This window comes from Semicossyphus pulcher, unplaced genomic scaffold, assembly GCF_022749685.1.
Source record: "Semicossyphus pulcher isolate SPU_LCO1_2020_fin unplaced genomic scaffold, fSemPul1.0.p SCAF_17, whole genome shotgun sequence".
Lineage (NCBI taxonomy): Eukaryota > Metazoa > Chordata > Actinopteri > Labriformes > Labridae > Semicossyphus > Semicossyphus pulcher.
This window is the reverse complement of record NW_027211681.1, coordinates 972,778-999,990: the sequence shown is the minus strand read 5'-3', so window position 1 is coordinate 999,990 and position 27,213 is coordinate 972,778. Positions and strand designations below refer to the sequence as shown.

The following is a 27,213-nucleotide window of genomic DNA, read 5'->3' as shown; positions in this document are numbered from 1 at the left end:
AACTGTTGTAAACTTACTTACTTACTATAACTTACTTTAACAATATCTGAGAGTAAATCTATTTTTACGTTTTGAAAACTGACTGAACCCTCTGCTCCAAAAGTGCTGCAAATTCAGAGTAAAAGTGGAAGCACAGTTCCAAACAGTTCCATTTGTGACAAATGCTACGCATGAAAATGAGCAGAATCAAGTTTTATGGTTTGAATTACTCAAACGTTTATAAGGTCATCCAGCACGTTCTCATCCCAGGTCATCAATGTTTTGTCACAGCCCTAAGAACCAGTGAGCTCTGATCCCATGCTCACACTGCGAAAACGCTGAGGTTCATCATAGGATGGTACAGTGAGGAAGGACATTTTGCTTCCACCAAAGGGAGGTTTGGGAATAGCGGGCACAACTCTGTTCTGGTTGATAGCTGGCTGGGAGCTGCAGTGCTCCAGACTGGAGTGGACAGACGGATGAAACAGGAAGGCAGAGGGGTGACGGGAGGTGAAGGGAGAGATGACAGAGGCTGGTCGAATGGATGCGTTTCTCGAAGCCTGAGTAGGAGGAGGAGGAAGCAATGACACAGTTTGGGTACTCTCCTTTGTATTCTCTGCTTTTTCTCTTTCTCCCTTCATCTGCCACTCTTCATCACTCCTCTCCTCCGCCCCACTCACATCCTTCTTCTCATTGACAAGGTGCCCTCCACGCCTCTCCTGCTCCGTCCCAAACTGAATCTCCAACAGAGGCGTTCTGATGTTCTTCTCCTCCCTGAAACTGCATACAGTGCTCTGAGTGTCCTGCCCCAGCCCCGAGGGCAGAGACCCACCTTTACCTATTTTAACACTTTCATTGTCGTCATCGTCATCACTGGTGCATTGGTCAATGCTGGGGGAGTGGCGAAGCCTCTGGAGTTGTGCGGAGGTGCGGCGAAGAGCCCCTCCCATGAGGCCAGTGGGGGAGGGGGCTGCATTGAGAAGGCGGTTGAAGAGGGCCATGTTGGGGTGACGACTGCCTGACTCCTCCAGATTCTCAGCAATGTCCTCCAGAGGCTGAAAGTGCATCTCCTCTTTAGGGATCCTGTCAAGACATGTTGTGGCAGTTTACCTTTTAGTGTGACCATGATGGCAGTTGTTGTGTTTGGACATTTCTCTTTCTCAGCCACAATTATGTTACAAAACTTCTTACTTTCATTTCTGCTACATTCACTTTCATTACCCAGATTTTCCCACCAAGCTGGGGGGATTCAAACTGAAAGTGTCACAGTCACAAGAAAAGGACACGTAGAATGCGAAGGTAAAACCCAGAGACTCACGCCATGTCAAATGTGGACCCCTGGAATGATGGTTTGCGGAGGACAAAAAGAGTAGCAGCAGTGTAGGGGGGTCTGGGGTTGGAGTCGTTCCAGTAGCGATCTCTCTCCATCATAGGCAGATCTCCATACATCTCATCCACCGCCATCATAGACACCTGCAGAAATGCAAGATGCAAGATGCAAGATGCAATGAAGGCAAAGGTCAAGTCCCATTACAGTTACATCGCACGTAAATAAAGATGATGATGGTAAAGATAAAAAGGGAAACCAAGGTTTAGTAGTCTCTAATATCGCCTCAGAATACTCATGGGGAATCACAAAATGTCAGTCATACTGTAAAATATACTGTTAATGGTTCTAGGAATAAGGTCAAACAAAGTATTATGTATTTAGGTATGTTATACCATATTAGGTATGTATTAACAGAATACTTTCAGTTAAAAATAAAGTACTAAAACTAAAAAACCTGGAAATTTCTGTCTATTAGCCAGTTGGTCTCAAAGTCATCATCATCTTCTCCAAAAGGGTTGATCAGCTGCTCTGCAACCTTTGGGACATTACAGAAAATAAAGCTGTTATTTTTTCATCTTTATAATGTGCTAAAATATATAAACATTCATCATCAGACCCTTTTTCTGACCTTTAGCCATCCAGCATAAAAGAAGAACTGTAGCAGTGTGAAGATTGGAATGTAGAGGTCCAGGTCATGACCTGGATAGCCTTGATTAGGGTCCAGGAACTGGCGACCAATAAGACACACCAGGAAAAAACTGTAAACTGCCAAAGTCACCACCTGTGAGAAAGATGAGTTCTTTGGTCACATGTTGATGATTTTTCTTTCTGGTCTTTAGGGTCTATTCAGGTACCCCAGTCAACCATTACAGTGTTAATGTGAAGATTTACCTGCTCTGTCCTTACTGCGACATGTCACCATGTGTCTATCCATGACATTAAACTTCCTGTGCCTGCACTGCTTGTAACAGAATGGAAGTAAGATGCCTAATTAACTTTTGACTCTGAAATGTACTGTACTTTTGGCAACTATCTCTTCAAGAGAACTTGTCATTAAAGCTCATGGGAAGTGTAGAATGTACAACCATAGCTCATTGCAAACTGATAGGAAAAAAACATGTTTCAAAAACATGAGTCAAAGTTAGAGAAGTTCAAACCCGTAATCGTTAAGTTACTTTTTATTAACAATCAAGAAGGCTCAGGTTTTTCTATGCTTAAGATATCATTGTTATTAAGTAGAGTAGTGTGATTCATGATACCATATACATTTACTGTGAAAAAAAGGAACTCTACACACTTGACATTTCTTTTCAGAAATCCATATTAGCCCCCATCACCCGCAATTACATTTGTCATTTAAACTATAAAAGTCAAATAGAAGATGCAAATAATGATCAAATAACTGTATATATTGCAATGTCAAAACCCTGTAAAATCCAAGCTGCAGAGCTTACCTGAGTGTAGACCAGGGGAACACTGATCATGTCGTAATGAAACAGCATGCTGCACTTCCCTCTGAATGCATTAAGCTCCTGTTCATTCACAAATCAGAGACTTGCTGAGGTCACTTTACACATTTTGTCTCAGCTTTTCTATTTTTAAGTCCATGTGAATACAGATCTCAAGCCAAATTTTTATCAAATCAAAAGTTGCATTTCCACTTTATTTATAGGCCAGTGTAATGGTTCTTGTGTGTGTGCATGTGTGTGTGCATGCTGCACCTCGAGCAGTAGTTTGAGCGTGTGATCATCTTTGATCCTGCCTTCACAGCGGGCCACAGCTGCCAGGTTGGTGAACCAGACGCAGGGGATCCAGTATTTGTTATAAGGAGAGTGAAGACCCTCAAACTTCTTCCTTTCCTCTCTTGACATGAATCCTGCGCAAACAGCAGATTAATACATCACAGCCAGATTAATTTATTTCTAATGTTAAGTGGTGCTCGCAGAAACGGAGGAACTTGGGATCAGTAATCTGACTCATTTATCCTCTGGTTGCCTGAATGTCTCTTGAGATCGAAATTCCAAATAAGTCATTATATAGTGAATAAAAAGTAATTAAATATACATGAATACATATGTAAATAAACCAAATTATAGTTTAAAAGGCTATGTTATAATATACTATTACTGTAAAGAAAACTCTACTGTAAATCAAAACTGTAATGCCACCAAAAGTAGCAACACAGCACATTTAGAAACAGTGAAGGGAAGAAGAATGTGACACCAGCGTGTCATGATATTCTAACAGTGGTATGATAAACTTTTTTATCATCAGTAAATTTCAGGATGTGCCTGTCCTTGTGATTGCTCCTGCTGTCACTGGTGTAGAGAATGTACAGGAGAGGAAACAACACACTCATGACATGAATATATGACTGACATACATGAACTCTATCTACAACACTTCCTGTCACTTTGTGACGGGAGCATTAGAATAGTAAATATTACATTTAAAACATAAATGTTTAAAATATAACAAAGGAATTGTATTTGCAAGGGCAGCAGAATGCATTATCTATTTAAATTTCCATTCTGTTCAAATTGCTTGTATAATTGTATAACATCACACCTAACTCACTGCAAAATAACACTCGTTGTTGTTGAGTAAGTATGGACCCCACAACCCCCATCACGCCTGTCCTTTTGCACACTCACCAGCCTCCACCACATGGTCCATGGTGGGGAAACGTTTGAATACAGCTGTGCTGACAGAGCGGAGGATGAGCAGGGCCGACAAACTGGCATAGCGCATCATGGTTCGTCTCAGCAGGCGGCCTCGCTCATCGCTCCCCTGGAGGCCCCCCGACAGGACGCACATTAGCCTGTCAGGGAGTGGGATGCTGGTGTATTGGTTCCACCACCGGTTCACCACCAGGGTCACATAGAAACCTGCAAACAGCAGAGAAGAGGAGACAGGAGGATTGCTCTGGAGCTCAGATCAAATATGGGCTGAAGGTGATTTTGTCAGATTGTCTGGGTTTCCAAGGGGAGCCTTACTTGCCCCCGACAAACTAAAAAGTGTTTAAGCTTAGGTGTTACATCATTTCTGCTATGGAGCCCAACTGATTCATCAGAGAGCCAATATTGTCACATAATCTTCACTTATCACATGCTCTATAAATGCCACTATTTTAGCTCATTCATAATATAAAGGAGAAAAAAATAAAAGATAGTATAAAAATTCTTAATGCAATAAACAAAAAGTTTACTACATTGTGCAGAAAACAGTTGGTATTCAATATGCATATATTGATAGATATCTTTGCTTTCCAAAATTTTAGTATTGGCAAGAAACCAAGCCATAAGATCACAACTTGACAAAGTCAGATTATCAATACTTTAATTGTTATATCCAAATGTTATAATCCCCTCCATCCCAAGCAATAAAAATATTTATGTCTAATGCAATGGTGGTCATGAACACAGGGTTCATCTCATGGGAAATCCATGTAACAAAGTATACTAATATCCGTGTAGAGTCTCAAAATCAAACATGCAAAAATTAAACAAAGGTGTGGACTGTAGCTCAAATTTTGTTCCTGTTATCCAAAAGTTGACAAGAACATCATTAATTCTTACCCAATACAAACGACATGGGGATGAGACTGGCGTAGTGGTTGCAATAAATTGCCAGCTTCTCAAAATACCTCTTTTGGTCATCATACAGGAAAGATCTAAAAGAGTAAAAGTGATACACAGTCAATTGTAGAATAATGTGTCAGCAGCCAACAGGTCCTGAAGCCGTTCTTTGTCTTACCTATAAGTGATGCTGATGGCGGTGTACATGGCAAAGAAAGCCAGGAACTCTTTATACAACACCTTGTAGATGCTACCTTTCCAGGCCAGAAGCAGCTTGGAGAAGCCACAGAAACGGGCGTTTGCAACTCTGGCCGTGTATGTGACAGTCATTGGTGACAGCCAGAGAATAGATCCTCAATAAAAGAGCTGTATAAAAAGAAAAGCACTTTTGTAATGACACCTGCAGTGGAAACAAAAGTTCTCATGTAGCCTAATAGGCCCAATATTTGTTCAAGAATCAAAAAGGCGCTCTCATTTGAAACTTCACTTAAAGACACAAAAGTATAACCCTATGAGATTATGAGAACAAACTAATGAAGTGTTTCTAATAGATGATAACTTGAAAGAATATCGCCTTACCTTTTGTTGTGTTTTTTTAGTTGATTGTGCCAATGCTCAGCGTATCACTGTGCGTAATTGGCACCACCGGAGAAGTGAATTCATTTTCACTTAACATAGTCTTCTCTGTGCCGCTCTCTGTGCTTACCAGTGGTGTTTCTTCAAAGAGCTCATAACTCTGATATCCCCTGGCGTCAGCTCGGTTAACTTGAGGCTCGGTTGGCTGCATGGCAGTAATCCTTGTAGCCTCCTCGGTGCGTCCAGTGGTCAGTGCGCCCCGGGGTAAATCCCTAAAACGAGGAGGAGGAGCTCGTTAGCGCGGCCCCCGACCGGGGCAGCGAGGCTCGGTGATGGACCACAAGCGACAGGCCGCAGCGCCGGGGCACAAGGAGCGCACAGGACCGTATAGTACAGTAGGGCATTATGAAACAGCAGCAAGTGGAGCATGGCAAACTTTCGTGTTAAGTGATATGAAAACAACAACCAATTTCCCGGTTGCAAGTTTATGATAGGGTACTTCTTCGGCTTAAATAACTACACAAAATGTACATCCTGGAAACAGGATACATACAGTGGACAGGGAGTTTATCTTGCGTCCCTATGCCTTCTTTGTCCTTCCAAACCAAAGTATTTTCATCTAGAGCAAGAGAAAAAACCCGGTGGGTCGTCTTAATCCCACTTGCGACCAATGCAATTTCCCACCAGGACATGTATTTTTCAAAAGGAAATTATTTTTTGCGAGTCTCCTATACACTAGTAGTAAACCAAATGACTGAACAATTAAAGCACTTACAGTGCACGTGATGCAAACATTTTAAGGTCTACAACTCTAAAAACTGTGCAGCGGCACATCGATGTCCCATATATTCTTTATCTAACTAGAGTACGTTTTTAATCATTTGTTCATTTACTTTGGTGTTTGAAATCAACTTAAGTCGTTCGATTTGGTACGTCAGTGCGCACTTAGCTGCTGCTTCATTTTATAGACGCGTTAAAACAGGCAAAATAAGAATGACCAAAGGCTCTCATCTGAAGCAAGTTTGTTTTAATTTATAATCGCAACATAATTTCAACAAAATCATTAGAAAATTGATTCCTATATTGACTGAAAAGCATTCATTGAAAAGAGAGGGGATAAATATGAATGTCTTATTAGTCGGAGGCCTCTGATTCTTAACCAATCAGAGGCCAGTATTCAAACACCGGGAAAAGATGTTTTACCCTTTCTTGAAGAATTCAGTTGTTCAACATTGGAACAAGCAACATTCAATATATTAGCAATGCACTACATAAGGCTACTAATGTTAATGTTAAATAGTGTTCCCATAGTTTGCTGTAAACTGGATGGATAGAAGTTTGACAGAGTATAATCAGTTTTATGAGCACTGCACTGCCTAGTATTTGGGGTTCAGCTGGCAATTATAAATCGTCCTGCTACGCAAACGAGTCATATCACACATTTTGCCTTTAACATTTCAGTGGTGCTGATTCCAGTCACAAACCACCTAGAGTGGCCTGAAATATTCAACTGATACGGATATCATTTCAGGATTCCAATTGAGTTGTTTCTCAGTGACATTAGGCAACTGCATTTACAATACATGGTGAGGGTAGTCACCTAGTGTTGTCAAATGATTTTGCAAATTGTTACAAGACACAGTTCAAACTGCAAATCATGTTTTCTGTATAGCTATGACATGGATGGTTAAAAAAAAAAAAATGTTGTACTTGTTTTATATTGCCCTGCCATCACCCCTGAAATCTGTAGAAGTCCTGATGTGTATTCATGTGTGATGAATGGGTATAAAATTTTAGTGAATTATTCTTTTTTTTAAATTTTTAGTCAAAGATCAAAACGGAGAAATGACAGCCATCAAACCACACAGAATAAACAAGGCATTAACACCTGAAAGCTATTAAATCTTGGAATTCAAAGTACCTTCACTGGAAACACTTTATTTTCACAACTGAGGCTTGACACTGCGCAGGATAACAGAGGAGGAAGAAGAGGGGAAGTTGTTGTAGAGAAAAAGTTAAATGCTTTGATTAGGAATAATACACTGCCACACAGAGGATATGAAGGACAGTAAGGCAGCACAAATCTGTACTGTCTCATCTCTCTAACAGTATAGCAGGTAATGTGTTTGCGTGATTTCATCAGCTCCCCAATAACGACTGGTGTCTCGCTGTAGCAGTGCTCTGCTTTGGATGACATGCTGAGGACCAAGTGGATGAAGTTGAGGATGATGCTTCAGGTCAGGGGTCAGAGGAGATGAATATTGATAGTATTGTTGTGGTCTGTAGAAGGAGAAGGGAGGTCCTGCACAGAAGGAGATCACTTATTTGGGGGTTTGTAGGGTTCCAGAAGTTGTTTAGAGAAGGTGTTGACCTTGTCTGCACCGCGCACTTCATGGGGCAGCAGCGGTAACTTGACTATGTGGAAATCTTCATAAAGGTCCTCCATCTGTATGGACAGGGCAGAACATTAATGAAGACAATGAAATTTGACTTTGGATGCAAACAATGAAACTGGTTGGCACAACACAACAAAGCACTGACTCCTACCTGGTCTAAATACTTGGACTGTATTTTATGGCGGGCTTCACACATTTTACATGGCCTCTCTGAGTCAGGGAAAACAAGTTGGTTCACAATTATGTTGTGTGTGTCGATGCGGCACTTGGCCAGCTCCTGGATCAGACGCTCCGTCTCATACAGGGAGAGGAACTCAGCGATACACACACAGATGAAGGTGGTCTGTTCCTGATGGTTATAAAGAAAGTGGGAATAGGGAGAAGTTAGTACACATACTAGGGTTTCTGCAGGAATACTGAAGGTAAACAAATTCCAATTCCAACTCTCGTGCATTTATTGAGAGTTCTGTCCTTTAGTGAAGCATGAAATTATAGGACAACATGCTTGCAAACATCTGAAGCAGCCTACCACACAGTCTTGCTATTAGTATTGAAAGGGTGTTTAACATTACTTTTTTTAAAATTAAATGGTTCAGACGGGGTTTAGTTGTGGAATAGTCAAATCACTGATCCATGTAATGAAATTTCAAACTGTGCTGTTGGTACTCTGCTTGTCAAAATATTAATGTATCCCTCTCACCCCTTGAGCAGTGATTCTCAAACTGTGGGGCGGCACGGCGGCATGACAGGGAAGGCGGAACTATGTTTTGACGTCGGACCACCCGGACTCATTTTCTGGTGGCACAGTACACAAACGCGTTGCCCTCGCATAAGTCAATGATTTCTGTGAGAAGCACATCACATGTAGACTTCCACACTCTAATTGTACTCTTGTCTTCACTGTATTACGTTTTAATTCACAATCAACTTTTATATGATCACTTAGCTTTCCTTCACTCCCCAAACACACCTGTACCTCTGCTCTCTGCACAGCTGCTTGCCCCGCCCCCCTCTATCTGTACGTCTCTCTGTCTGCTTTGTTGACTGCCTTCATCAGCAGTCTGTTTAATTAAGTTACAAAAGTTAAATATTTTCTCTCGCAATTCAAAACAGCACGTGAGCTGCATGTGCACGAGGGATGTTATTAATGACGTAGCGATCAAAACGATCAATCGATTGTTACCAAATGACATCTGCTCCTTTTTATAAGGATTTTTTTTCTTTCTCCAAGGGGGGGCCTTGACAGAAAAAGTTTGAGAACCACTGCACTAGAGTAAGGCAGCGGAAGGGGTTGAGAGGCTGCAACACCACAGCGCAGATACACGTGCAACACAGCCACGCTACATAGATGCACAAATGATAGTGACGTATATGTACAGTGATAAAGAGCAACAGCCATAGCAAGGAGAAGGAAAGTGGAAAATCACAAAATGCTACATCTCTCTGCATCTACTTTAATGCCAACATGTATTCTTTCCTGCAACTAATTCATGTCATCTTTTCTATCAACATCACAAATGCTGCCCAAACCGGGCAAAGCTCCTGCAGTCCGTTCGGATTTTGTGAAGAAGCAAAGAAGATACAGAAACAAAGAAAATAAAAGCAAGTGGCAACTAAGCAATTAACATGTAGTAACATTAATGAACTGTGTTAGAATTTTAAATGGAGTAACTTACAGGATTCTAAGGTTCATCCAAAAGGCAACTGGACTTGGTTGAAGTTCTTGAAGACGTTTCACCTCTCATCCGAAAGGCTTCTTCTTTCAGATGAGAAGTGAATCATCTTTAAGAACTTCAACCAAGTCCAGTTGCCTTTTGAAAGCTTAGAATTACCATGACCTGGATGACTGAGAACCTTCACAGACAACTTACAGGATCTTTGAACTGCTCACTGACTGAGCGGATGACGGGCAGGGTCTCCTCCAGCTTAGAGGCCAGCTGGTCAGCATTCATGTCACCCAGACCGAGCATGTTACACATCTACACAGTAAGAGAGACAGAAATAAAAGATACTTATGAACTTGATTGGCCATAATCCTCATTTCAAGTTCAACAGCTGTGTTGCTTTTAAAGACAGCTCAACTCAAATCAAAATTGGCAAAAGACGAAAATCAATGAGTGACACAATCTGCTCGTTCTTTCTCACCTGGGAGATAAAGGGGCTGATCTGATTTTTTATCTGCATGAGGCGACCCAGTCCGCGCTCCACAATGGTGGGAAAGTTGAGCAGCCTCAGTGTGTGACCAGTGGGGGCGGTGTCAAAGACGACCACTGAAAAGTTCATTCCTTTCACTAACCTGAGGTAGAGGTAGACATAATTGCTGGGTTAGTATAACACTGTTAACTCTTACCTCCGAAATACTACTGGGAAATTAAAATCAACTCTGGGTCAGCAGTGCTTGTAAAAGTAATCTGGCTTCAAAGGACCACATTATCTTACCTCATGACCTCTGCATAGCTCATAGCCTCGTCTATGCCAGGGAAGGCGCTCATGGCCTCCTGCATCATCTTCTTCCCCATGCTGAGCATGTTGTCTTCCTCGAAGAACTCGTCAGGCAGCTCTGCCACACCCAGGCTTGGGTCAATCTCCTGCACTCACACAAACACTAATAATCAGCACATTACAAACAGGGGAACTGCAACCGATTTTAGAGCCTCCAGCAACTCAGTTTGTTACACAGTGATGGTTTGTGCTTAAGAGCCTGAAATGGAAACTGACTATCCTCATGACACTGGAGTTAGTGACGTCATTCACCATATTTCAGCAGCCTAAATAAACCTCTTTGTTAAGAAAGCTAGCACAGTTTTGATTTACTTTCATTTAGCTGCTTCACTTTCATGGTTATGGTGTTGTGCATGCTGAGTTGACCAACTGTTCTGCAAAATTGGCTGTATATGAAAATGTTCTGCGTCAATAAATACAGTTTGTAACGTTTAGATTCATACTTTAGTGTCTGTCTGTAGTGTCGTCCTGCACATTAGTACTAATGGTTTTCTTAGTGTGGTGCACCTTACCATTGCAAAGAGGTTGTCGTAGCCTTTGACCTTAGTAGGAACCTTTGAGAATTTCTGGTCAAAAGCATCAGAGATGTTATGAGCTGGATCAGTGGAGATTATGAGGACACTCTCCCTGACAGCAGCAAGCTGGACAGCCAAACTACAGCTGGAATAAAGATACAGGAAAGGTCAGTACAGATAGAAGCGGACAAGGACAGATCGTTTTAAAGCCCTGTTAACACCTGGTATTAACATGCGCTAAGACGGTCTTTTGGCATTGAGTATGTGAATGTGGTCTGGTCAACATTCAAGGACCGCCTAGTTTCATTGACCAGGGCAAAGATGACAGTGAGTGACAGACCACTTGCCTGTTATTTGTGTGACATAATATTTCTGTGCTGTCTCATGATATCTTATATTTCTCATGTCATTGTAAGCATTTGAAAATGTAGTTTATGCATTATGGCAGGGTGTGCACAAAAGAATATAGGGGATATTGCCCAGACAGATGTTAATGACTGCTGTAAACACGGCTACAAAAGGACTTCATGTCGACTTTTTCCATGCAGAGCTGGGCATCATTCTTGTGGTATGGATACCAGAAAATGAGATTAGGACATAACTTGCGAAAATATAACTGGTCTTTCCATAACTTGGTTACAAGCTTACACAATAGTGCCCGGTGAATAAACAGCAAGTAGAGGGTTCTCCTGTTAGGTAGGTAAGAAATGGAAGAAGCAACAGGTGTAATCCTGCACCATGACTGCCAAGACACTTGTCATAAATACACGTGTCAGCTTACTAACGTAAGCTAGAAACTGTAGCTATCTATTTAACCGAAATTAACGATTACTCGACCAGACACATTGAAGACTCGCTTAGCCTACGTAACTTGACTTTTCTCGATTGTCTTAAAACAGTAAGCTCACGCTAATTGGATGCATGTGATGACAAGACACGTCTAAATTATGATACGTAATGAGAATTATTCATTATTAATACTTGACTCGTGGATCATCTGAGCTCACTCGAGTACTATCTGATGGTATATGACGCTTGCGCATGCGCACATTCTCGTTCTAAGTCAACGTTGACTGATTGTTTAAGCCCAAACTATTATTAAATCATAAAAATAAGCATGTGCTTCTGGTTCCTGAACCTCACTAGATTACGTCCGTTTCGCAACGCAATCGCGTCTTGTAGAAACGATGTGACTCGCTCGCGGTTTTATGAAAACTAGGTTAAGGCACCAAATAAACTGCTTAGGTTTAAGAAAAGATCGTGGTTTAATCTGTATTAATGACTGAACGCTGAGTTTGGTTTCACGCGGTCCTATGTTAAACCCACTTATCAACAACGACCCAAGTCCTGCACGTACTGAGTCGCGCTATATTTCACTGTACCAAATGACAAACACCGCACACAAATCTACGGTCCAAGCATCAACAGCTAGCTAGCTAGCGATGTAGCGTGAGTCAATATCTGGAAGCCTTTTAGCATTTCCCTTCAACTTACCTGCATGTAGTTTTACCAACACCACCCTTTCCACCTACGAATATCCACTTCAAAGATTTCTGCTCGATAATATTCTTCAGGGTTGGTTCTAAGGGCTCCACATCAGGCGCATCTTCAAATTCGTCTTCCAATGAAGCTGCCATCTTGTCTGTGTACAATGCAACGTTAACGTACAACTCAGGTGGGATGTACCGACAATGCTGCCTTTACAGTCCCTCGGACAAAGTAACTGTACGCCTGTTCTCGGTGTGTGACGGAAATACTGAGAATAAGTATTAAAAGTGGGGTAAGTTTATGGTAGATGGGACAGACATGTTCCGTCATCAGGGGTGGGGCTATAATGGGCAACAAATAATAAGAAAAATTAAGTTCGATGGTACTCATTTCGCCTACCGTTTTTTTGTGTATGTTTTCATGTATTGCAAACACAGCTCACAAATAAAATGTCAACATAATACAATTATTTAAAACTGCTTGAAAATGTTTAAACAGACTCTTAATATCAACCAAATAGCAGCTTGTGACAAAAAAAATATAGTGACAAATGAAATTTTCACAACAGCTTTTGTCAGTTGCTTTTACTATACATACAAAAAAACTAGGTCTGTTTCAATCCGAATTTATCATTAACAATCCCAAAACCTGGGCTTTGGGTATCGCGTAGGGGCCTTTACCAAGTGTTTGATCAATTAGCTGTATGCCTCACTGTTCTTCTTTGAGAGGAATCCTCAGGCTCAATTTAAACATTGATTTCCTAAATTGTTAAAACAAAATGTAACAAGTTTAAAGGTATAGTAATTAGCATAGACCTTTAGCTTTAGTTGTGCAGGTAGGTTAGCACTGTCCTTACTACCACTGTAAGAATGGCTCAATGGGAACTTGATACAAGGGTTTTCTATGTGAAGTTGACATTTTTTACTGTCTTTGGGGTAAAACATAACATTTGCTAGCTATGTCACACTTTTATCAGTATAGAGTAGGAGTACATACATAACTACCTTTGCTACTTCCCTAAAGCAATAATAAATAATTATGGGTGAACTGTCAACTCTGGTCATTTATTAAAAAGGGCATTGCAGCTGAAACAACTTTGACAAAAATACAAATTAACATTCATGATGAAAAAATGTAATAAACTCTGTTTAAGCCAGTAACATTAAGGTAAATGCAGTGTCTTACTGAGTGATTAGAAGGAGCTACAACAAGCATTAGACATTAGGATCAGTAATCACAATTGTGGTTGGTGTAATCAGTAACATCAACAAAAAGACAGTGAAATACACAAATCCAGCTGAAGCTGAGAAGTGAAATTATTCTGGCCTGGTGAGAAAAACATTCATTTACATGAACATTTACAAGCTTTGACCACAGGATACGACACTTGCCTCCATATACATATTTTCATGACTTCACCAGTCCCTATCACAGTGCTGCCATCGGACTTGTCAGCTTTAATCCTTCTGGACTCTGCACCTTCACTTATCACTTTACTGATCTCCAAGCAGTGCCAAGCCAGAATCTTTATTTGAGTTGTCTGAACTCACACACACTCAATCCCACCAGGAAAAGAGCAACTTTGCCCTCCATCTGATCTTTGACAATCAGTCTGCCACAGCCAACGTGGCCAGAAAGCAGGACCCAGATCCACCCATTGGTAGCTTAATTTACAAGTGGAAGATCGCACTAACCAGTCTCTGACTGAACTGGCAACATGTGGGGCCAGAGTACTGAGGTCAAAGGGGGGCGATGTCTAGGTGTGGGCATGTATTGGTGGGCTTCAGTGTTTGTCCACAGGGTGTATGGGCGAATTGGCTGCAAGTAAGATGGCAGACTGGCTCTCAGCTGAAGAAATGATGAATCGCTGCCTGTGTCCTCCTCATCTTGAACAGTCATATTTGGAAGCTGATTCTGGGTTGAAATATTGGAAGTAAACACTGAAGATCCATATAGAACAGATAAAGAAATCCAGCAGAGACAGTGCACACAGTGGAACAGTATTTGCATGGTTTTAGGTGTGGATTGTACAACAGAAGAATGACAAATTGTTCCTCTTGCTTTCCTTTTCACCTATTCAGTCATGGGTTCTCCTCTGGGTGTTCCAGGGACTCTGTGTACCCAACACCAGACATCCTTGAGCTTTTAATCAATAACATACTGGATTTGTCGGGTTATCACACAAACAGAAGACATATTATTGAGTATAGCCAGAGCACACCTGAACTCCCACTTCTCATTCAAGGCTCTAATGTTTTGGCTAACTTCAATGCAAACATACAGGACAATTCTGAGGAGCCATCATTTTTCCTCATGTGTTGAATGCCCAAATTACAATTCTAAAATATACATAAAGTATGTGTGCAAAAAGTGACGACTTTAGTTATACTTATTTCAAAGCAACTATGGAATAGGAAAAAAGTGTAATTTAACCTCCACTTGGTGGAGCTGTGTTGGTGATCTCGGACATAAGACCTTAAAGAATAACAGCTCTCTTACTCAAATACTTCACCAAGATCAGTTAAAAAACAAGCTTCTAGATATATTCCCTTTCTGGAAGCTTGGGTGTTGACATAGCAGAAGGATTTATTTTTAACACTGAAGGACGGAAGCAAAATTTTTGCAGGACAATGCCCCATTTATTCTCTTCTACACAAAATCAGCTGCTTTGGTCAAAGGCAAACAAGGGTGTGACATCAAATAAATGTTCAACATTATTATAAACAGTAAAGACTTGTTGGAATTAAAGTTTTGGTTTACATTAACATTATGGTAATACCTTTCATAAATACAGTGACATGACGTTCCTTATACTTACACAGAGATAACAAACAGCAGAATTAACAAGGAAAAACCACATGTATGCAGGAAGTTGATCAGCCAGCAGTCCCGTAGTGTCAGCTTCTATTGTGGGTGCCTGTGTGAAGTTTCAGAGAAACCTTACTCGGCACAGCATCTGAGTGATTCCAGGTAAATTTTTAATGGGATTGTGTGAGCATGTTTACCATGTTTGTCCGCAAAATCAAAGAGAAAAAAGCTGGTCATGTGATGTCTCCTGTTGAAAGGAAGATTGTGGTGGTGGTCTGGATGAGGAAGGTGACGCACTGCGAATTGCCTGGGAGCTGTGGTCTGCTGCCTTTGCGCGATCTTCCAGAAACTTATCGAACTCTGAAACAGAAAAGTTAAAGGTAAATCTGGTGAGCACAATGACACGTGAACACATAAGAAACAAGCAACAATCTAAACATTATTTTTCACAACAAAATGGCGGTAATGAACCAGTGGAGCTAAGAATGTACCTTCGCTGGACACTCCCTCACTCACTGAAGACTGCTCTGCCTGCATAACCAAACACATTAAAACAAAGATATATCAAAATTGATCAAATATAACATGTTTTTTCTTTTAAAATAACACCATGTACAGAGTGACAGGCCTTCTCTTACCATATCGGAGGATAACCATTTGTCAATATCACTCTGCAGAGAGTTTTTTGCTGGGGGAATCTAAGATAAACAGAAATAAAGAAAGGGACAAGGGCATGGGTTTTTTGGCCATAATTACACATCAAGCTCTATAATTTATACTTTTATTTCAAAGGCAATAACTGGATCAAATCTAGTTTCATATCACTGTGGTATACCTACCCCTCCTGTCACGTGCAACCGTGTATCCAGGGCTCCAGCAAGGCCCTCTACAGCTCCTGGGTCTTCATACCTAACACTGGGGATAGTATGGATTTTGATACAGTGATGTTTTGTAATGTAGGCTACATTAAACCAAATATTAATTTTACAGTCTATAAAAAAACACAGCTATTTCTAGCATTAACAGACTATGTTTGGCGAAGATAGAAGTGTATCAACAGTGGTGTAGAGGGACAAGATGTTTGTTCTTTGTGTGACATCATAGTGTCATGTATTTTAGGCAAAAACTAAAATGTAGATATCGCAGGCTTAGTAACCAAACTAACTTCTGGATCAGAACTCAGAATGTAATTTCATTAACTATATATATTAAAAAGAATAATGTTTTACTGTCTTATTTTGATTTAGTCACAGATTACAGGTTAAAGTCACCACTAGCAATGAGAGGCATGTGGTGAGAGAATGCATTGTTTGGTGATATGTGTCTTTCGGTCATCAGCTAGCACCATCACCTTTTCCTCTGCTCAGCCAGGGAGCTGCCTCTCGTCTGGGCAAACATGTCAAACTCCTCCTCTTCTTCTGAAAGACACAGGGTTGACTTCATTGGCCTCAACTGAATGAAAAATACACTTCTTATATACAGTACTGTACAAAGGTTTTAGGCAGGTGTGAAAAAATGCTGTAAACTAAGAATGCTTTCAAAAATATGAATAATCATTTTTTATTTTTTATCAATTTATAAAATGATGAGTGAGCGAACTAAAGAAAAATCTAAATCAAATCAATATTTGGTGTTACTACCCTTTGCTTTTTAAACCAGCATCAATTCTTATCGATACACTTGCACAAAGGCAGGGATTTTGTAGGATTATAGTCAGGTGTATGATCAACCAATTATACCAAACAGGTGCTAATGATTTCACATGTAGGTTGACGCACAGTCATTAAGTGAAACAGAAACAGCTGTGTAGGAGGCTTAAAACTGTGTGAGGAACAGCCAAACTCTGCTACCAAGGCGAGGTTGAGAAAGTTTCATGTCACAGGTCATACACCATGGCAAGACTGAGCACAGCAACAAAACATAAGGTATTTCTACTGCATCAGCAAGGTCTCTCCCAGACAAAGATTTCAAAGCAGACTGGGGGTTCAAGATGTGCTGTTCAAGCTCTTTTGAAGAAGCACAAAGAAATGGGCAACGTTGAGGATCGTAGACGCAGTGGTCGACCAAGGAAACTTAGTGCAGCAGATGAAAAACATATCAAGCTCATTTCCCTTCGAAATCGGAAGATGTCCAGCAGTGCCATCAGCTCAGAACTGGCAGAAACCAGTGGGACCCAGGTACACCCATCTACTGTCCAGAGAAGTCTGGCCAGAAGTGGTCTTCATGGAAGAGCGGCAGCCAAAAAGCCATACCTCCGACATGGAAACAAGGCCAAGCGACTTAAGTAAGCACAAAAACATAGGAACTGGGGTGCAGAAAAATGGCAGCAGGTGCTCTGGACTGATGAGTCAAAATTTTGAATATTTGGCTCTAGCAGAAGGTAGTTTGTTCGCTGAAGGGCTGGAGAGCGGTACAATAATGAGTGTCTGCAGGCAACAGTGAAGCATGGTGGAGGTTCCTTGCAAGTTTGGGATTTGCTCTAAACTGTCTAAAGTTTGCATTTCTTCAAATGGAGTTGGAGATTTGGTCAGGATTAATGGTGTTCTCAATGCTGAGAAATACAGGCAGATATATATGCATCACGCAATACCATCAGGGAGGCGTATGATTGGCCCCAAATTTATTCTGCAGCAGGACAACGACCCCAAACATACAGCCAATGTCATTAAGAACTATATTCAGCGTAAAGAAGAACAAGAAGTCCTGGAAGTGATGGTATGGCCCCACAGAGCCCTGATCTCAACATCAACGAGTCTCTCTGGGATTACATGAAGACACAGCAGGATTTGAGGAAGCCTACATCCACAGAAGATCCGTGGTTAGTTCTCCACGATGTTTGGAACAACCTACCAGCCAGGTTCCTTTAAAAACTGAGTGCAAGTGTACCTAGAAGAATTGATGCTGTTTTGAAGGAATAGGGTGATATACTGATACTAATACTGATTTGATTTAGATTTCTCTTCTGTTCATTCACTGCATTTTGGTAATTGATGAAAGTAAACTATCAACACTTCCATTTTTGAAAGCATTCTTAGTTTATAGCATTTTTTCAGCCTAAAACCTTTGCACAGTACTGTATATTATATGATATATATTTAATAATAAAATCACAAACAGTACTAAAATACATTACGCCAAAATTATATTATTGTAATCTATGGAAAAAATATATTTTTTACTCAATCCTATATCATAAAAAATTCAAATAATAATGCATCAAATGCTTATTAAATCCCCCCACTGTCCCACACTTTACATACAACCTGCAAATTTTGAACGCATAACATGATCCCTCTGTCCATATTTGTGATTTCCTTCAGTGATGATTTATATTTCCCAACATATTTTTTTTTACATTCCCATTAAATGATGAAGTACGAATCCGGTTTCAGGAATTGGATGAATATAGTAGATGTTGCATATGAAGCAGAAGTTGCACAAAGTTATACTCACTGTGGTTGGGGGATTGCTGTTGAACGGCCCAGGTACTGACTGCTGGTTGGCTGGTTTCGGAGATGACGGCAGGTTGGTTGTCAGTCGAAGGCTGTGGGCTGAGGTCGATGAGGCTCTGACTTGTGGTAGAGCTCTGCTAGTCAGCACAGAACACAGAGAGAGTCACCTTTTGTGCGAGTATATTATAACGGAAATTAATATCTCCCAGGTTTCTCATGTATACTGCACAGCATTGTTTTTTCAAACAAACAAAAGTCAAGATCAAACTTACTTGTTGATTATTTGTCATTTGTGCCTTGTTCAGTCTGTCAAACCTAAAAACACAGTTACAGTGGAATTTGTATAAAATTAGAAACAAGTAAAGTTCATATCACAGTCTGAAAACTGAAAATGTCTTGTAAACACAATCCAGCAAGACTCCAGCACACCTCTCATAGCGGATGAAGGCGTTGTTCAGGTCATCGTTGACCACAAGCAGCTCTTCAATAAACCCTTCATCCAGCAGCTGGGGAATGAGCTCCACCACTCGAGTCTGCATGCTCTTACACACCGAGTACAGCTGCTGCTCGGACAGAGGAAGAGAAGGATAATTTAACTCCTATAACCAATGACATGGAGTAAAGGAAAATCATCCTTAATCCTTAGTGTTAAATCCAGATTTATTTAAAATCAAATGTACTACATGTTTTTCTTCATCCTTGTTCTCCTATAATTCGAAGAAACCTTTGACATCATATCTTTGCTTGAAGTGCATGTGGTACAGTGTATGGAGGATGAGCAAGAAATACAAAGCTTTTCTATTTAATAATGAAAAAAGACACATATTAAGACATACTTCAAATGCATAGAGGTCAGTTAATGCTGTGGACAATTCTGACACGCGCACGCACGCACGCACACACGCACGCGCACGCACACGCACACGCACACACACACACACACACACACACACACACACACACACACACACACACACACACACACACACACACACACACACACACACACACACCTGTAGCAGCTCTGCATCATCTTGCTGGATCTGTCCTGGTATCAGCTCATTCAGCATTTCTGACATCACAGTGAGATTCCCCTTTGTCAGAGCCAGCTCACTACGCAGCTTCTGTTCCTGAGTTAACCACAAAACAAATAAGGTCTGTACACACAAATGGTATTCATAACTGGTAAGTAAGTGATACATTGCCGTTGTGCTGTATAATGAAAACGGTGAGTGTAGATGCTATGTATTGGCACAATTTATTTATGCCTGTAAAGAAATATCAGTGCCAAAAATACCATTAAAGAACCCTTGGATCTTGGCATTTTTTCATGTTGTGGAATATTAAATCAATTGCTATATGAATGTTAGCTTCCATGCTAAAATCTCTGGGAGTTCTGGTGCTTTTGCGATTGTGTCACCCCACTATCCAGTTTTCGGCTCTATTCCTATGGCCACTGCTAGCTTAACTGCAGAAAAACATATATAGAGCCATTTATACAGACTCAAGGCGGAACAACAGTGCATTTCTGCTTTAATCAGGCTGTGTCTAAGGAGATTTTGCCTGTCAGATGTTTTTAGGCAGTAGTACCTGTTGTGCAGAGAGGGAGACCGGTCCCTCACTGGGATGGACTGGAGGTGAAGTATTCTGAGGGGGAACACTGGGATGTTCTTGTGGTTCTGAGTGATGTGTTGGAGCAGGGACAGGGGTCATCTCAGGAGTCCCATTTTCTGGAATACTCTGGAAGACAAAGTCAAAGACTGTGAAATATGTCAGAGAGGTAAAGTGCACAGATAGATATTTATACATGCAGTTAATTTAGTATGTGATTTTCACTTTGTAGTCAGTCTCACCCTATTTGGAGTGTGGATGGGGGACAGAGCATCCAGGTCTGTCATGGGAAACTCCAGACCTCGTCTCCTCAAGTCATCATATACGTACACCACCCCCGCTAGGGACGGAGAGCTACGAAAAGCATCAGCCCAAGACTGTGTGTGGGAGGGAGAACGTATGACCACATATGATGAGAATGGCTGACTCTAAAATCAGTTTTCAAGTACACAGTATAGTAGCCAAAGCAAAGATTACATGTGCAAAGTAAAGTAAGAGGACAAGAAAAGCAACATGCCTGAATTTATCTAATCTTGATAAGTAAAAGAAAAGTAAGACAAAGAAGAAACAGTATTGTGCATGTCTGTAACTATACTAAAGTCCAACAGTAAACTTTAAAACTATAGGTTGTCAAGAAACCCCTGAAACTTTTAAAATACAGGTAAAGACACTGAAACCAGCAGAATTCTTATAAAATAAAATAAATTTCAGTTCAGAGCAAAATTAAAACGTTAATAGAATTATTTTTGCAATTTTAATCATCAGTTTAGTGGTCCAGTTATTCTTTTAAAGTTGAAATTATGTAACTATTTTACCTTAAATCATTCAGATATTGAAGCTGTTTTGACAACATAGTAAATACATCCACATACCTGTATGAGGCTGAGCACCCGGTCATGGAGGGCGGTGGGGGGGTTATATTTGGGCAGAATGGAACGAACCAAAACTCCTTCAACAAACTCCTGTGAAGCCACCAGGACTTGAAAGCGATGGCTGCAGTTCTTCACACAGGCCTCAAGAACCTGAAATATGAAATGTTATTATATCTCTGACGCAAGTTGCTCTGAAATTAAGCTTTTTCTCACAATGTCTCACTCTGTATTGTACAAGAAGTATTTAGTGCTGATTTAACCACTTGTGTAAGCAACTTGTGGAAACCATCTCCTCCAGGCCACCAGCCAATCAGGACAAGGGTCATTCTCGCCTTTCAGTAATACTCTCACCCAGCAATCCTTTAGCTAAAGAGAGAATAAACCCTGACACACAATGACCTACAAATAATAACTCACAGTAAGAGCCAACATGATCTCTCTGAAGTTTTTGTTTCCTACGATTCTCTTCTTAATAGCTTTAACTGCATCTCTTGGCCTGTGAAAAATAAAAACAAATTTGCATGAGATGAACCATTTGCTTTTTTTTTTCTCCATCTTGATATTCAAACATGAAAATATTCGCTTATCGTTTTCAAAAAAGTAGATAGAGTTTTTCTGTGGCGGAAGCATTAATGAGAGTTGTTCATAAATGGCTTCATGGCTTGTGTTTATAAAGAGATACAAATATAGACACTACTCTGGCAAAGAAACAATGACGAAATATGTTTTGACTGTATGTGTTAATCACCTTTAAACACATTACTGTTCAGACACACAGTTACATTCCCTTCGGCATTACAAACCAAACAGCAAAACAACTGTGAGATTACCCTTAATCATAAGTAGGTCAGTCAGTCACATCCAGTTGCAATTCAAAAAAGAAACAACAAGTGAGTCAACAAACAAAATAAAACATAGAGACCTACATACAGAACAGTCTTTAGAACAGAACAGTAATAAGTCAAAAAGGTTTAACAAAATGCACCAGATGGGGATGATTTGTGATTGCATGATGAAAGCATGTTTCTTAATAAGTTACTGCTTTACCCCTCGTCTGTCTCATTGATGATATCACATATCTCCATGTTCAGGCCCCAGTCGTCCGACTGCAGAAGGCCGCTGGTGGCTCGCTCTGTCAACAGAGAGGGAATCAGGTGAAAAAATAGTTAGATTGATATGGGAACAGATAAATACTTTAACAGCCAGAAGACTTGCTTTAAATCTTATATTTGCATAATTACTGGAAATCACACAGGTCATTTTTGTAGTTCTTACAAGATTTATTTGAGAAATCAATTTGAGAGACAGAATTCCAAGTCCAATATTCTTGCTCTTTGTTGTTGAATAGGTCAGTTTTCTGAGCTTTTTTTGTTGTTGCTGAAAATAGTCCACTTTTACTGCTGTGTGTGAAAACATCGCTATGAAAAAAGTGAGGGGGAACCATTATGGGGAAGATGAGGGTCAAAACCAAAACTATAGGCTGAAAGATGCTAAATTGCTGTCTGGAGCTGAGGGAGATTGTCTCATGCTACTTCTCAGTGTGTTCAGAGACAGCTTTTATATTACACAAAGTCATTTGAGCCATTTAAACAAAATGTGGGCCTTGTCATGCTCAAATATTCTTCTTCAGCACTGGGTGGATTTGGGTGAATCAGAAGTGACTGTAAAGGGCCTCCTACTGACCCAACGGTGGTCTGAGGAAATACATGCCATCACCACAATCAGACATGGCCAAACCCACTTCAAACATCAAAAAAAGTGCAGCAAAATAAATGCTGGAACATATCAAGTAAAGAAAGTGGTATTCTCCATGTAAAAGTGTTTTATAGGAACTCATTGTTTATGGTAATAAGCCAATTGAGAAACTGGTTTCAGCTCAAATATGCATTTACCTCCAAACTATTTAGCAATCAAAGCCAGCTTTCGTCGCACTCACCCCCTCACTGGCTCCTCATAAGTCTCTAAATCTCCTTCATTCCTTTCCACCAACACCCCCTCACTTCTTATCCCTGCCTTTCTCAAACCCGCTGATTCTCTACCCCTCCTCACATCCACTCCCTCCCGCCCCTCACTCCTTCCACTGCTCCCTGCAGTTCATGTGACTGTCAGCTGCCTCTGTTCTCAGAAGTAGCAGAAGCCTCTCTGACATTAATGTGTGAGAAAGTAAATGGATGAGATAAGAGGAAGGAAGGCCTCAGATGGGTGTGAAGCATTTTTCTCACTGATCATGACCCTGGTGAGTGATTACACATATTTCTGGACATCAGCAGCTGGCCTCAAGCCTTTTATGGATGTGTTGGATTTCAAGTTCAGACGGAACCTCCTACAATTCAAGACAAAACCGCTACCTTAAACGTTTTAAAACATGAAATATAATTATTGAAGAGGGACAGTAACACTTCTGTATGCGGTGAGAAACTGAAGCATGAGCAAATACATCAGCGATTGAGGAAGTGAGAGAAACATCTAGCGGCTTCTTAATTGGCTAAATCAGTTGTCGTTTAACTCGCAGCATCCAATAGCACTGCAGATTGGGGAGATTAAGATCCGCCTCTGTCGCGTCATTTACTTTAAAGACTTCTTTTTATTTTCAAGTCAAATTGGAGTTCAGTTACAAGCATTTTAGCTTATGAAAATACAATTAAAAGAGCCATTAAGTTGTTTTATACCACTTGCAGTGTGGTTATGAGATGCTGAAACATGTTGCAGATAATTTCGCCTGAAGTAAATGATTACAAATTGAATCCAACGGAAAACAAGACCTAGCATATAACGTTAGTTTAAAAAATCAGACTTACCAATTCTCTGACCTACAGGCGTTGAATAAGGGTTTCCAATGAGAAACTCCATTTTCTCCCCAAGTGAAAACATCTTTGATAATTAAAAGCGTCCACTTTATGTCTGAATAAGAAAATATGAGCAACTGTTGAGTTCGAAACCGCGGTGTTTCCTTTTGCTTTCAGTGTCTGCCGCTGCCTCTGAAGCGCACGGGCTTTCTCTGAGTGGTCACGTGAAAACTCACGCAGAGTCAGGAAACAGCACACATCAACACAGACGCTGTACGCACCGTTGGTTCAAGTACGCTATTCACTATTCTGACTTACGGAAAAGTAGAAATACTCTTTCACACAACTACAGTATGAAAAGTGAAAGGACCTTTTTTTGCTGAGTGTGATTTGTTGAGTGTGACATTTTACTGAAATAATGAAAATAAAATAAAAAATAAATGTACCTGTACAAAAACTATACTTATCTTAATCCATTTTATAACTGACCATACGGTTTACACAGAAAAATTCTGCTGATTCAAAAAGTAGCAAGTAAGTGTAGCTTACAGATTAAAGTAGTGGAGGATAAAGTCACTATAAGTGAATCATAAAATGGAAATGTGTCTCCTGGTTCATGAAATGGAATGGTTCATGAGATGCTATGTGGTCTTTTTCGATTGGATCATTGGCATTAACAGTTTTAGGAACCTCTGGTTCAGTGAGGCAGCAAAAAGCTTTGGGAAATGACACTGAGGGCTAAACATGAATCAATTAGGACATAGATAGTGCTGGGCCTTATGTAGACCATAAAAATGTCTTGAAAGTTCAAATGGTATTTACGCTGTATCAATTCTTCTCTTTGAATTCATCAGAATCGTCATTCATTGTAATGGACATCCCTCGTGAATTTGATGAGGGCAAACTCTAGAAAATTAAAACATATCTAAGTATCTTGGGTCTGTTTTCCAGCATTCAGATAGACTCTCTCTGAGCTTTAACCTTGAATATAGATCAAGGTGGTAGAGATATAATTTTATTATATGTTGCCATTCAGGATGGATTTTCCCTCCAAGGGTTATTATCAGTGACTGTTTTTCCAGCTCCTTTAACTCTGGGATCAGATTATGAGATTTTTACACAAGTACAAAAGATGAGTATTTGTGTGGGAATCTGCTGCTTGCACGTGGTCCACATTTAAAATATTTTCTGATGAAACAAAATGCTACATTCCCCTGTTTTCTTCCTGTTATGAAATGCCACAAACCTTTTTTTATGTTTTATTACATCAATGTTGCAGCAGTGATATTTTTATTGTAAGAATTATAATCACTACACTTAATTTTCACACATAAGAACAATAGGTTAATAACAGTCCATGTACAGTCAGTGGTATAGGTTGATAAGAATATAATGCAGATGAAGGATAAATAAGTGTTTACTGTGGCCAGTTTGTTAAGAATCCACCAACAACTTCTGAGACTGTAAGTGGTTTGGTCTCTGACTAGACTTCTGGCCTAGTAAGACACCTTTCTCTCTGCAGCACCACCTAGTGTTCTTAATGTAGCTTGCATTACAGCAGAGAGAAAACTAAAATGTCTTTGGATTTAGAATATATTTAAGGATCTGCTGTACTGATAGAGTTTCTATAGTGATAGATATTTCTTAATTCCTAGATCCAGTGATTGTTTATGAGGATGAATTATTTGTGGATTATAAATCATTGAAATTCAGAATTATTGATTGATTGATTGATTCTTTAATGACCACAAAGCCAGGCTGGTGGAATTTGTTTTCAGTACAGCTCCTTGGTACAGGTTCCAACATTAAACATTAAACATATAACATAGATATACATACAGACAAACACATTTCACGCATAAGGGCCATGCTTAATCCTCAGCGTTCAGAGTTCAGAATGTTTATTGCAATGGGAATGAAACTGTTTTTGAAGCGGGTTGTTTTGGAGGCAATTGTCCTGTAGCGCCTCCCAGAGGGCAGTAGCTGGAAGACATAGTGTGCAGGGTGAGTGGGATCAGAGATGAGTGGGATCAGAGATTAATTATGATGTCCAGAAGAATATCCCTTGTTACCCTTTTTCTTTTTTTGCCCCATAAGTCAGTTAAACTATTCCAGAATAAAAGATTCCAATGGAACTCCTGCCTTTGCTCATCTGTCATAACAGACCGGCCACTGATTTTTTATAAACTGTATAGATAGATTTCCGCATATAAATGAGTTTTTATGTCTGAAGTGTTATCCATCCTTTATTTATCCTGATTGTGGATCTGAGGAGGGCAAAGGCACCGGTGACCCCTGTTTCCGTCCAGGGGGTCAGTGTGGACATTGTGGAAGACTATAAGTACTTGGGAGTGTACTTAGATAATAAACTGGACTGGGCCAAGAACAGAATCAGAATCAGAATATCTTTATTGTCATTGTAACATGGTCTCAGGCCCAGCACTTATTTTCATTGTAACAGGTACAACGAAATTAAGTGCAATCCTTTGTAGTGCAAAAGAGCTTATAAAAAATAAAAAAGAAGAAACACACGGAAAAAAACACTGAAGCCGTCTACAAGAAGGGCCTGAGCTGCCTTTACTTCCTGAGGAGGCTGAGGTCCTTTAACATCTGCAGGGCGATGCTGAAGATGTTCTATCAGTCTGTGGTGGCTAGTGCTATCCTGTTTGCTGTTGTGAGCTGGGGCAGTAGGCTCAGGGTAGCTGACACCAACAGGCATGAACAAATTCAAATCAAATCAAATCAAATTTTATTTGTATAGTGCCAAATCATAACTTGAGTTATCTCGAGACACTTTACAAAAAGAGCAGGTCTAGAACGACTGTTTGTTATGTTATTTAAAGAGAGGCCCAACATGAATCACCATGAGTAGCACTTAGCAATATTCGGCACATTGGCAGGAAAAACTTCCTTTTAACAGGCAGAAACCTTGAGCAGAACCAGACTCATGTTGAACAGCCATCTGCCTCGACTGGATGGGCCGAAAATGGGATAGAAGGAGATTCAGGATAGAGACAGGCAAAGAGAGCAACAACAACATATGTCCTTGTTACATCAACAACAACAGATAATACATACTTATGGTTACAATGCCAATAATAGTGGTACACTAGTGTGAAAATTAGCAAAAAATAAATTAGCGCGAGAAGCAGAGTAATGATAAAGGCTGTAGTAATCGTAATTGTAACAGTTGAAGTCAACAGGTCTACTATTAGCATTAGCAGCAACAACAATGATACTATGGGGAAGACTGATTTTAGTAGTTGTTGCAGTCGAGCAGGTCCACAGCAGCAGGTGGTCTGTAGCAACAATCCCCAGGA

At 40.3% G+C, this 27,213-nt stretch overlaps 3 protein-coding genes and 1 pseudogene across 5 annotated transcripts; all 4 read right to left on the bottom strand.

Moving 5' to 3' along the window:
* Positions 1–272: 272 nt before the first annotated feature.
* On the bottom strand, positions 273–5,217 carry best2 (bestrophin 2). Its single transcript, XM_069666470.1, has 9 exons — positions 5,066–5,217; positions 4,888–4,982; positions 3,964–4,197; positions 3,031–3,185; positions 2,764–2,841; positions 1,938–2,090; positions 1,764–1,844; positions 1,298–1,452; positions 273–1,062 (listed from the first exon to the last, which is right to left on the bottom strand). The coding sequence occupies exons 1-9, from the start codon at positions 5,215–5,217 to the stop codon at positions 273–275; spliced, it is 1,893 nt and encodes a 630-aa protein (XP_069522571.1).
* Positions 5,218–7,385: 2,168 nt separating this feature from the next.
* On the bottom strand, positions 7,386–12,576 carry get3 (guided entry of tail-anchored proteins factor 3, ATPase). Its single transcript, XM_069666804.1, has 7 exons — positions 12,371–12,576; positions 10,874–11,021; positions 10,299–10,447; positions 10,005–10,155; positions 9,731–9,838; positions 8,011–8,208; positions 7,386–7,909 (listed from the first exon to the last, which is right to left on the bottom strand). The coding sequence occupies exons 1-7, from the start codon at positions 12,511–12,513 to the stop codon at positions 7,781–7,783; spliced, it is 1,026 nt and encodes a 341-aa protein (XP_069522905.1). The 5' UTR covers positions 12,514–12,576; the 3' UTR covers positions 7,386–7,780.
* A 1,130-nt stretch (positions 12,577–13,706) lies between these two features.
* LOC138594310 (uncharacterized) lies at positions 13,707–14,374 on the bottom strand (annotated as a pseudogene).
* A 628-nt stretch (positions 14,375–15,002) lies between these two features.
* LOC138594314 (target of Myb1 membrane trafficking protein-like) lies at positions 15,003–24,098 on the bottom strand. Of its 3 annotated transcripts, XM_069665374.1 has the most exons (16): positions 23,906–24,098; positions 22,155–22,239; positions 21,525–21,603; positions 21,108–21,257; positions 20,478–20,612; positions 20,215–20,364; positions 19,638–19,754; positions 19,054–19,187; positions 18,897–18,939; positions 18,626–18,761; positions 16,524–16,590; positions 16,012–16,087; positions 15,811–15,870; positions 15,664–15,703; positions 15,370–15,532; positions 15,003–15,281 (listed from the first exon to the last, which is right to left on the bottom strand). In XM_069665374.1, exons 1-15 carry the CDS (start codon positions 23,976–23,978, stop codon positions 15,387–15,389), a joined length of 1,491 nt encoding a protein of 496 aa, XP_069521475.1. In that variant the 5' UTR covers positions 23,979–24,098; the 3' UTR covers positions 15,003–15,281; positions 15,370–15,386. The 3 variants fall into 3 exon arrangements, with proteins under 3 accessions (XP_069521475.1, XP_069521474.1, XP_069521476.1); XM_069665373.1 differs by having other exon boundaries at positions 15,003–15,532; XM_069665375.1 differs by having other exon boundaries at positions 15,003–15,532; positions 18,626–18,758.
* Between the last annotated feature and the right edge of the window lie 3,115 nt (positions 24,099–27,213).

Bases quoted from the DNA above. Each gene is read 5' to 3' on its own strand.
- best2 (XM_069666470.1), bottom strand. From the start codon at position 5,217: ATGACTGTCACATACACGGCCAGAGTTGCAAACGCCCGTTTCTGTGGC. The intron at 4,983-5,065 runs GTAAGACAAAGA...TTACTCTTTTAG, and splicing joins GCCATCAGCATCACTTATAG to ATCTTTCCTGTATGATGACC. The intron at 2,842-3,030 runs GTGCAGCATGCA...GTGAATGAACAG, and splicing joins CGCTCAAACTACTGCTCGAG to GAGCTTAATGCATTCAGAGG.
- get3 (XM_069666804.1), bottom strand. From the start codon at position 12,513: ATGGCAGCTTCATTGGAAGACGAATTTGAAGATGCGCCTGATGTGGAG. The intron at 11,022-12,370 runs GTAAGTTGAAGG...TCTTTATTCCAG, and splicing joins GTTGGTAAAACTACATGCAG to CTGTAGTTTGGCTGTCCAGC. The intron at 8,209-9,730 runs GTAAGTTGTCTG...TATAACCATCAG, and splicing joins GTGAGCAGTTCAAAGATCCT to GAACAGACCACCTTCATCTG.
- LOC138594314 (XM_069665373.1), bottom strand. From the start codon at position 23,978: ATGTTTTCACTTGGGGAGAAAATGGAGTTTCTCATTGGAAACCCTTAT. The intron at 15,871-16,011 runs GTAGGTATACCA...TGTTTATCTTAG, and splicing joins GGTTGCACGTGACAGGAGGG to ATTCCCCCAGCAAAAAACTC. The intron at 15,704-15,810 runs GTAAGAGAAGGC...TTGGTTATGCAG, and splicing joins AATGGTTATCCTCCGATATG to GCAGAGCAGTCTTCAGTGAG.